Below are 11,679 nucleotides of genomic sequence, written 5' to 3'. Positions count from 1 at the left end.
TGGTTAAAAAAAAATACAAAAAGTTAAAAAAAAAAAACAAAAAAACAAAAAAAAAACTTGCCCTGTATCCCAGAGGTTTTATTCTATAGATTTTTCAACCACCATCCCAATAATTTAATTAATACAAAATCCAGTAGTTTTCAGTTCACATTTAATGATTAGCTCCTACCTTGCATGTTCTTTAGAACGTAATATCCCAACTTTGGCGTCGAATGTTTTCCTTATATGAACACATCATTGGTCATTCCTATTTGACAGCGGTTTACAAAGCAGAAACACCCTGCAAACGGTGTTTCTGAAGACAGTGTCTAAGAACATAATCCTCACGTAAGGCACTTCTGCTCGTTCTCAAAGTTGTCATTCAGGTTTTTCATCTTTCTTAGACTCAAGTCTCTGTAAGTCATGTAGTGATTGCTCCTTCAAGTAAAACTTTAAGTACTTGATTTTAGTACAATTGCCGTTAAGTAGCATCGATGATAAGAATGGAAGATGGCCATCAGGCTCTGGGAAGGAAAACGTGAATGCAGATCTACTTTAGATTTAGAGACCTGGTAATGTTTTCTCTTGTTGATCTTGTTCAAGAAGTTTGAAACCTTCCAAAGGAAGACTGCTTAAGGCCGCTGGTAAAATGTGTTCTGAGATGCCCTTAGGGAGCATGTTACTTGCTTCTAGATTCTTCACAAAGCACGTGGCTTTGATCCATCTTCGAGTTGCTCTGCGTTCCCTTTGCAGGCAAGTTTTCATTTTTCTTCTTAAGCTTGCTATTTCTTTTTCTAGTTTAATTATCCTTTTTTTCGCCTCCATAGGGTTCCTAAAGGCGTAACTGTGTTCAAGTAGTACTTGCTGACTACTGTTCGGCTTTAAATGACATGGTCCAGTTGGAGTAAAACTGTCGTTTTTCTTCAAAAGATTCCTTGACTTGAGTTTCTGAGCCGAATAGAGAGTTTAATATAAATTATGGATAGCACAAATAAGTAAACAGTGTCCAGTTTTGAGTAACACAGTATTTAAACTGCTCTTTTAAGAACGCTTTTAAAGTTCAATGGGCAACACTACCATACTATCTCATGTAACCATGGCTTCAGTTTCTCAATAGACTGAATGAACTCTAGTCACCTTGTACTTTTCTGAGACATGGTCTCTTTACATAGACAACTCTGGCTGTCCTGGAACTTGCTATGTAGACCAGGGCGGCTTTGAATTCAGAGATACACCTGCTTTGACCTCCTGAGTGCTGGGATTAAAGACGGGTATGTGCTGCCATGCCTGGCTAGTTACTTTTTTCTTATGTCCTTTCTCTACAGAGACATTAAAACATTGATTTAGAAATAATCAGTGGATTTTCAAGGAATCTTCCGCATTATTCAATATGATTCTTTGGAGGTTTTAAAAATCTTTTTCAATTCTTTTTACTAAGACCAAACTAGAATTTGTTTAGGTATTTCGTTTATCTATGGCATTGATCTCCTTTTTGTTAAGTATTAGTCCCTCAATTTGATGAATAATTCAGACCTGGAATCTACTTAAACAAAAACTTACAAATAGAGATATGTTCTCAGGCATCAAGTTCCCAAACAGATTTACTTATTAATTCTTCACACTAAATCTTCAAAGATTTAAAATCTGGCTAGGAATTTTTTTGTCCAAACCAGAAAGCTAAGGATCTTGTTCACTATACTCCAGAAACATTAAACAACTTATTGTTTTCCTATTGTGTCACATCTTCTTCTAATTGACTTTCATTTATTAAATAAACATTCATTCAAGGTAGAATGGTACACACTGTGATCCCTGCATTCAGGAGGCTGAGGCAGGTGTGCCATAAATTTGAGGCTAGCCCAGAGCTACACAGTGAAACTGTCTCAGAAATGCCAAAATATAAAGAAAAAGAAAAACCATTTTTCCATTTTGGAGGCAGAGGCAGGACAGCTAGTTCAAGAGTAGCTTGTAGGGCTGGAGGATAGCTCGGTAGTTGAGCACAATGGTTGCTCTTCCAAAAGACCTAGACTCAGTTTCCACCACTTATATGGTGGCTAGCAACTGGTCGGGACTCCATTTTTCCAGGAGATCCAAGGTCCTCTTCTGGTCTCCACAGGCACCAGGCATACTTGTGGTACAGATATACACTCAAGCAAAATACCAATACACACAAAATAAAATAAACCTTAAAAACAAGAAAAGGAATAGCTTGGGCTAGAGTTTGAAGATAGATTGGGCTACCTCAATAGCAAGATTGTCTTTCCAAACAAAATAAAAACAAAGCAAAGCAAAATCCAACCCAACCACTTACTGAACCATTAATTCCTAGGGAAATAATGTTGAATAAATTATAGTTCCTACTATCATAAAACCTACAGCTGGCCTCTCTTCATAGAGAAATGGCACAGTCTCCCTTTGCTTTTCATTTTTTCATCATCTAATGGATTGTGGCATAATGAAAAGTTTAATGGTTATTGGATAATAAATGATCAAAATGTCAGAAATATGGTTCCTTTTCCTTTTCTTGAGAGAATGCCTCATATATCCCTGGTTGGTGTCGACCTTTCTATGCAGCAGCTGCACTGCTCCTCCTGCCCCTGCCTCCTGAGTACTGGAATTACAAATGTGCATTCCCTGTGCCAGTTGATGGCACATTTCAGTTTCAATATTTGAGTGCATACTCGGGGTCAGGTACTCTTTGAGGCGCTCAAATTTGGAAGATTTAGAAATAAGAAAGCCCTTGATGTCCTGTAGCTTTTCTAACATCTGCAGCAGCAGCAGCAGCAGCAATATAGAACCTTCTCACCCATGAAAACATTAACTCATGTCCACTTCCAAATGTCACAGTTAAACAATAGCCTTTTCTTTCTCAGTGGGAAGACACCCCTTTTCCGAACCCTCTGCGTTTTCTACCTTTCCCTTTCTTTGGGTGACTTTCTTGGTTTTTCTTCTCTAATCAGATCTACCTAATCACACTAATGTTTCCTTCTTTCTCCTTTGTCTCTTTCCTCCGGTGCTGGGCATCACTTTGGACACACTCTGCCACAGAGCTGTATTCACAGTCTTAAACCAAGTGGTTCTGTTTGTTTGTTTGGTTTTTGAGACAGGGTCTTAGAATGTAGCTCTGGCCACCCTGGAACTCAGTACACAGACCTGGTTGGCCTCTAACTCACAGAGCTCCAAATATTTCTGCCTCTGAGTGTTGGGATTAAGGATATGCACCACCAGCCTGGCTTAAACTTGTTTTAACTCATTCCCCCTGTACCTAATTCTCTCTTTTCTTTCAAATAAATCAACATTTAATAGTTTCTTACTCATCTCTCAAGCCCCTGGCTTTAGTTTTATCATCTACTTAAATTGCCATATGCATGGTCAAAAACCTCCTCCAGTGTTCCAAACTCCTAAGGCCTCACTCCTAAATGGAATGAGCTCTTTAGTTTCTTATAAAGGCTCAACCTGAACCACCATCTCTTGGCATAACTGAATGTGTTCTTTAAGTACTGACTAGCACATCACTTGTCTGTCATCTTAAAATCAGAGCAGAGTGACTCTGAAGGTTTCATTACTAATCCTTTCTCTTTTTGCCAATGGTACATTTACTGATAATGACCAACAATTTTTAGTTATGTAAGGCTGCAATTCTGGTCAAGTACCCTATATGCAAAGTGCCTGGGACCACAAGTGTTTCATACTGTGAGGATTTGCATAGATTTTTTAACCTGCTGAGCATCCTTAATTTTGGACATCTAGAAGTCCAATGTCTGAAATTTGTTTGGACTTCACAGGGGAAACAAAATCGGAGTCAGGCGACCTGTGTTCTAATTCTAGCCTGTACCTTTATTGCACAAGAGTGGAAGCTCTACAGCTGTTTTGAGGTGTGTCATTACACACTTGTTTTAGCACAATGTGAAGTGCTCACTTTGCACAAACAAAAAGTAATAGGAGCTAAGACATGGTGTAAGAAAGGAGAGTGACATCACCTACCATAGACTTTATATGGGTACAAAAATCAAAAATGGTTGGAACGGCATCCATTTTAAGTCGTCGAGTTTGGCCTGTTAGATCAAAACAGGAGGCTTCAAAGTGCTTTGAACAAAGAAAAGTGTGTTTTCCTGGCACAAAGTTTTTGCGCCTAACCAGGCGAACCCATTCTTTTCTTCTTTTAGGATCCAAAGGAAACCTTAAAACAAGCAAACAAAAAGCAACTCAAATTCCAGCTGTCCTATTGTTGTTGTACTTAATAGTTAAATTTAAAAGTCCCTCATTTATGTAAAAAATTACACAATCTCCAGATGCCAATTTATAATTATTTTTACGTTATAAAAATTAGTGAAAAACTAACTAGTAGGTTTATTTTTCAAGACTTTAAAAAGAGGCATTCCTTCCAACCTAGCCCTTAGCAAGGGCAATAACTGAAGTACAAATAAGACTCTTATACAGAATGATCACAAGCAGGAGTAATTTCACGATGCTTTTATCTGCTGCTGCAACAAATATATCTGGTATGTTAAGGATTAAATTTTAACAAGAAAAATCTGGGCAAATACACTTTCTATCTTCCCTACATTTCACCATTGCTTTATACTCTTTCCATTAAAATTTCCAGTGGTACAAGTTATATATTTTCAGACAACTTAGTGTGTGTGTGTGTGTGTGTGTGTGTGTGCATGCATACAGAGGTGTGTGTGTGTGTGTGTGTGTATGTGTGTGTATGTGCGCACTCGCATGTGCAGGCAAGCATGTGGAGGTCAGAAAACAACTTTTGAGGAATTCTCTCTTTCTACCATGGGTTCTGGACATGAAACTCAGTTTCTAAGGCTTGTATGGCAATAATATGCTGAGCCGTCTTGCTGGCCCTAAAGATGTAAGTTTCTTGAGGAAAGCAATTATTATTATTTATGTTTATCTTTGACCATGCCTTGTAAACAATAAGAACTCAACAAAAAATTGATATATTAATACAAATACAGAATATATTAAAAAATTCTGGAGCTATGGAGAATAGCAGAAAACAAAAAAAGATGGGTGATGTGTAAGCTATCCTTTTCCTTTCATATTTATTTCAAATATGAAAGATACATCCATCCAACACAAAAGGGCTGTTTTTGAAAATTCTAATAATTCTAGCTTTGTTAATTGACTTGGAAACGTAAGAATAAACATCCATACATAGTTAAATTTCAATTACAATTCTTTTGTTTTCTTTTTCATTTAGGGCCAGTGCGATGACTCATTAGGTAAGAACTTTTACCACGGAACCTCATAACCTGAGTTTGATTTCCTGGACCCACATGGTGGACGGACAAAAAACCAACTCCCACAAGTTGTCCTCTTCACAGGCAGGCCATGGCATGTACACACACAGTCTTTCTCTCTCAAAGACAAACGAGTATATGAATGTTCAAAAGGTCCCTTTGGTACCATATGTATGTGATATATGTGTGTGGGCATGTGTGCCAGCTTGCAAATGTGAGGCCAAGCTGCTGGAGCTGGTTTTCCCCTTCAACCTTGGCATGGGCTCTGGGATCAAATTCAGATTGCTATGCATGCAAGTGTCTTTGCTCGATGGCCGTTCTGCCAGCTTCTAAGTCTTCTTTAGTTTGATTACTATATCCTTTATATGTACTAATTTGTGTTTAAAAAAATAAAATAAAATCCATGTGAGACCATGTGGTGCAGAAGGCTTATCACATGTATGGAATTAGATTTCCACACATTGCCAGTGACGAGGAGCAGAGATGAAAGCCCAGATTTACTCTAAATATCCTTCCTCATAACAGACATGCCCTGAAGATTTGCTCTCACTCCACAGTTCATAATATTTTTAATTTCATTAGAAGATGTTTCTGATAAACTTACCAACCTTGCTTAGTTCTCAGTCCTCTCTGCCCTCTGAGCTCTTTGAGACAGGTCCTACCTATCTAACCCAGGCTGGACTGCAGCACACTATTGTAGTCCAGGGCTAACCTAAAACTCTGCAGCCAACCTGCCTCGCCTTTCAAGTGGTGGGATTACGTGAGTGAGCAGCTGCATCTGGCTTAACACTTACCTCCTAATCTGTTCTCATTTCAAAGAACTCTTATGTCATTTAATGGTTTGTCAAACCTAGTTAAGTGTATTTAATTTTACTAGGGAATCAGTAAAGATGAGCAGTAAGTATTATTTAGGGGTTCATTGCCTTCCACCTTGTGTGCTGGGTTGATGGGCCTGTACCACCACAGCTGGCTTTTAAAGCATTTTTATTTTTATTTTTAATTTTTTTGGTTTTTTTTTTTCGAGACAGGGTTTGGTACCTGTCCTGGATCTCACTCTGTATCCCAGGCTGGCCTCGAACTCGCAGAGATCTGCCTAGCTCTGCCTCCTGAGTGCTGGGATTAAAGACGTGCGCCGCCGCCACCACCACCCGGCTTTTAAAGCATTATTTTTAATTATGCTTTACAGGTGTCATATTTTGTTTTTGAGACTCCAATGTCACCGTGTTGACAACAAACTTTGTAGCTGAGGATGACCTTGACCTCCTGTGGATTACAGGCCTATGCAACATTGCCCGGGCTTAAATATGTTATTTGGATTTTTCACAGTATATTTTAAGGGTAGATATATCTCACTGGCTAAATTTAAATAATAAAAAACATCTTACAAATACTAGCAAATTCACATGGTGGTAACAGATGGATATACTCTTGTCCATACAACACACCCAGGTTTTTTTGTTTTTGTTTTTTGAGACAGGATTTCTCTGTGTAGCTTTGCGCCTCTCCTGGAACTCACTCTGTAGCCCAGGCTGGCCTCAAACTCACAGAGATCTGCCTGCCTCTGCCTCCCAAGCGCTGGGATTAAAGGCATGCACCACCACTGCCCAGCCACCCAGAGTTTTATAAACATTTACGTTTTGTAAAAATCACTCAATAGTTTGAGTGATGCTATTTTGCTTGCATTTTAAATAAATGGTTGAATACTCTTACATTCTTAGGCACTGTAGACATGGTGGTTAAAAAGAAAGCCTACCCTCTGAGTGTATACCATATTGAGAAGGTAAAGAGTCACGCAGTCCTAACATATTAGCAGACTGGCTGAGAACATTGTTGTTGGACAACCAAGCTACTTCCTCGGCACGATATCTGGACACAACAGGCAAATTTATTTAACTTTTTTAGAGCCACTGTTTTGGAGTTAGTGGTGCTAGGATCAAAACCAGGGTCTCATATATACTAAGTAAGTAACCACCATTGATGAGGTACATTCCCAGCCCTAGGTATTTTATTTCTACTATCTATATGTAAGGGAGAAATGCTTCTAAGGGGTAAGAAGGTAGCTCTGGTGGATCCCTGTGTCAGTGACCATTTGGAAAGTTTCAGGTCAATGAGAGACCGTATCAGAAAAAAAAAAAAAAAAAAAAAGTGCCTGAAGAACAACAGCGGGAGGTTGGCTTGGTCTCCATGTGCATGTCTTCAAATTCGAATACATACACATATTTCTTTTAAAGATTAGAACATGTAAATGCTTAGCTTAGTGGCATAGTAGGTCTTTTGTAAAGGAGTAAGTATGGAGCTGTATGGAGCAGGACATGCTGACTTATTCAGAAGGCCCTACGAAAGGACCTTAAGTGGGAATAGTTAAGTTATAGGAATATCTCGGGAGCAGGACATGAAATAAACATAGAGGCCTTCTATGTCAAAAATATCGCAATACATTCCAAGTGTCATTGACAAGCCAAAAAAGGCTGAACTGTATGATGACAGAATCAGCTGTTAAATACAACCATTATTAAAGACTAAATTCCTAACATTTACTAATACCTTTTTTTTAAAAGATTCATTTCTAATCATGTGTGTTTGTGCGGATATGTACACACAAACCCAGGGACCCAAGGAGGCCACAAGTTAGATCCCTTGGAGCTGGACTTACAGATTGAGCTGCCTGATTCAGGTGCTGGGAAATGAACCTGGGTGCTCTGGAAAGGCAGTACACATTCTCAGCTGCTGAGCCTTCTCTCCAGCCTCAATTTCTATTTTTAAAGTTATTTATGTCTACTGCATCTGTATGGTAGACCCACGATCAATTAGTGTGATATTGTACATCTCTTCTTATCTCCACAATCAGTCATGTCATATCGGTGGCTGGAAACCAAGCTTGGTGAGAGTAAATGCACCTTAGAAACTGGGCAAATACTACAGATTGGGGCTTTTCCTCTTTCATGGACTGACGATTGTTAATATGGAGCTATAGACCATTGATTATAGAGGGGTGGTTAGAAGTGCATGAATGGAAGCCAGTAAACCAGTTAAGATGCTGTTACAATATCCAGTCAAGAGGGAATAGTGATACATCAAGTTGGATTGCTTCCAACTTGTTCAGTGGATGGTATTTCATTTACTGAAAAGGGGAATACGGGAATGAGTATATTTGCTGGATGGCAGTTCACTACTGATATTGACTTCTATGGGACTGGCAGAGGACCAGGGAAATAGTATACATTTGGCCCACAGTCTTTTACTCACTAGAGATAAGGACTCTTATTGCTTTGCGAATCTAAACATAGATCACAGGTGGGACAAACACAGGCGAATCATTTAGGTAAGAGTATAGGAAGAGATTAAAACAAAGGAACCCAAAGGACAAAATTCATAAAACTACTGACAAATTTAAAAGTGGAGATTATTTCACTGAGTAAAAAAGATCACATCATTAAAAATGAGACACATAGGTCATGTTCACAGAGGCAATTTTAGAAGGTTATGAAGGAGATGTAGATTGGAATAGGTTAAGAAGTATAAAAAAAATTGAAAATAAATTTAGGCAACAATTTTAAAAAGACTTTTATTTTGTATGTGTACAAGCCTGAATGTATGTATGTGGGCAAGAGCCCAAGGAAGTCAGAAGAGGGGTCGGATCCCCTGGGTCTAGTTTGTGAGCTGCCATGTGTGTGCTGGGAACCGAACCCAGGTCCTCAGCAAGAACAGTAAGCACTTTTAACCCATGAGCCATCTCTCCAGCCCCTAGGCAACACAATTTGTGCAGATGGATAAAAAAGTCTATGGTGGCCAGGCATGGTCGCACATGTCTTTAATGGAAACACGTGGGAGGCAGGGCAGAGAGATCTCTGTGAGTTTAAGGCCAACCTGGTCTACATAGTGAGACACACATGCACACGCGCACACGGTGTCTAAGTCCTACAAGAGAAGTTAAATACTATTTGCATTTATAAAAACAGGAATATATTTTTATTATAATGCTATTCTAAAACCCACGTGTTTGTTTGCTTTGTCTTTGCTTGTTGTGTTTGGAGACAGGGCCTTATCTTGTAGCCAGGCCTCAAACTCATCCTGTAACTCAGGCTGGCTTTGAACTCATGGTGATCCTTCTACCTACTCCCATGTACATGGAATACAGGAATGTGCCTCCTAGCAATTATAAAGACTTACATCTCTAAGGCTATCATAAAAATGCTAGTTTCATATTAGATGAACAGTATTAGACACTGCGCATCTTTTTTTTTTTTCTTGACCCAGAGTTTTATTCTGTGCTCTAGACAGGCCTCGAACTTGAGGTGGATCCTCCTGGCTCAGCTTCCTATATTCTAAGACTATAGCCTTGAGCCACCACACCCCGCTCTCCACTGCACATCACTTAAACATTGCTTTTAGTGGCTAGACTCCTCCCTTTCATTTTCCACACCAGATTACCAAACCCAATAAATTCTCCTCCAACATCTCTCAACATCTGTCTGCTTCTCTCCACCGTCACCGCCAACAGCATCCTATTCTAGACCACTGAATGGATTCCCTACGTTCATGTAAATTTTATTCGGAGAACGGGTCTGTGTACCTCAGGCTGGCCTCAGATTAATGACACCCAGCCTCTTTCTTCTCATTTCTGAGACATGTATCACCACACAGGCTTGGGCTCCCTTTTGTCATAGCTTCCTATTTTCTTCTTATTCACCTCTCTCACTTCCTCTCATTCAGTGCTCCCGTGCCCACAACTAAGCAGCAGTATTCAGTTCAGCTGCCATCTAGCATGACTTCCCTGTGAAGGCAACAGCGGATAAATTAACGTTCTACAATAGGCTCCTTCCTCATCAAATCCATCTCTGGTGACGCTGTAAGTATCACTCTTAACTCTACGCTGCAGCCAGAAGGCTTTTGATTATGTAAATCTAATCATGCCAGTCTTTCATTCTTCAGGGCTTCTCAAGTACTCTTGGAACAAAACAGAAACCGCGTTAGTACAGAGGACCAAACCTATGTCATCCTCTGGTCTCATTTGACACGTCACCTCTTTTGTGAAGTGTCCTTTGACTTTCCAAGGCTAAATTAGGTCTCTTTGAATGTCTTTTCTGTGGCACTCAACTGTAATTATGTCTCACTCCTCAATTCAATTCTAAAGTCCCCGAGGGTAAGAACTTTCTCCATCATTAGCATAATGTCAGGCAATTAGGGACCTGGTGTACATCAGCTGTACGGATGAATAAAGCATTACATTTGCATGAAGTAGTTTTAAAACAAACACCAGAAGGATTTTTTTAAGTGGCAGCTTTTAGTCAGGGGATGCACTTAGTAACAGTGAGGTACGGAGAAGAACAAAGGTATTTTCTATATTCTAAGATCACAATTTATATGGTGGGGTATATAAAAATCAGAACTGTTTTCACTTAAGTTTTTAGTATTTCTTTTCTTCAGGAAGGTGGCAGTTCTTGAAGGAAAGAGGAGCATTTCCTGAGTACCTATTATATTCAAGGCATTGCAGAGTTTGACTTAAACAGAACGTTAGGTTCATTTTATGATTCTGTTCAAGAGAAAGCTTTTGTCTGCGCTTTGGTAAACACCGCTGAATTACACGGCCGTCAGCGATGACTCAGTTCCTCAGCAGTTAGTGTGTGTGTGCCTATTAGAAACGTTTCCCCCGTCAACTCAGCTAGCGAACCTTTCCTAATTTTAACTCGGACACAGCAGGCTTTGAACGTGATTTGTTGGCTTGAACGGGAAATGACCTTTCCCGTATGGCGTCATTCGTCTCAAGGCATGGTCTAAGATATAAAAATAAAAGAGGAGAAAAAAAAAAAATAAAGGCATGCCCATCGCTTTTTAACGTAAGGGGTCTCATTCACAAGAATGCGGATTTCTTGTCGGAAATCGGAGAAAACTTTCCCGGGAGAGGGAGAAAAGGGTTTCCAGCTGCGCGGAACCCCCCCCCCCCCCACACACACACAAGGACACACAAGTGATGTCCCCCTGCTATTCTTAGCAGGCGGGCGAGTGACTCACGTCGGAGGACCTCGGTTCCCGGGGACGCGGCCGGTCCTCAGCCCGGTTCGAAGCTGCACCCCCCACCCCCCGGTCTCCGTCTCCGTCACCCCCGCTCCCTCGCCCAGGTTACCTGTGGAAGCTGACGTTAATGTGCTTGTCGTAGGTCGCAGCACAGCCCGCCGCGGCGCAATTGGTCGGCATTTCCCCCGGCCCCTCATCCGGCGCTCCCCTGACGCCACTTCTCCGGCGCGCAGCCCGCCGCCGCCGCCGCCGAGGCTGCTGTCACCGCGCACAAAAAAAAAAAAAAGACACGCCGAGCAGGCGACCAGGCGCAGCAGCAGCAGCGGCGGCGATCGAGCTCGGTGCCAGGGGCGCCGGGTCGGGCAGAGGGGGCGTGCACACGACCGGGGTGGACCCACTCCCCTCTCTCTTTATTAACGGGGCCGGCGTG

The 11,679-nt window shown here is 40.8% G+C and overlaps 1 protein-coding gene across 1 annotated transcript; it reads right to left on the bottom strand.

Moving 5' to 3' along the window:
• Positions 1-271: 271 nt before the first annotated feature.
• On the bottom strand, positions 272-11,525 carry Thap2 (THAP domain containing 2). Its single transcript, XM_059245259.1, has 3 exons — positions 11,359-11,525; positions 3,964-4,159; positions 272-927 (listed from the first exon to the last, which is right to left on the bottom strand). The coding sequence occupies exons 1-3, from the start codon at positions 11,427-11,429 to the stop codon at positions 541-543; spliced, it is 654 nt and encodes a 217-aa protein (XP_059101242.1). The 5' UTR covers positions 11,430-11,525; the 3' UTR covers positions 272-540.
• Positions 11,526-11,679: the final 154 nt, after the last annotated feature.

Source organism: Peromyscus eremicus, chromosome 18, assembly GCF_949786415.1.
Source record: "Peromyscus eremicus chromosome 18, PerEre_H2_v1, whole genome shotgun sequence".
Taxonomy (NCBI): domain Eukaryota; kingdom Metazoa; phylum Chordata; class Mammalia; order Rodentia; family Cricetidae; genus Peromyscus; species Peromyscus eremicus.
Note: the sequence above shows the minus strand (reverse complement) of the source record. Positions and strands in the feature narration are given on the sequence as shown.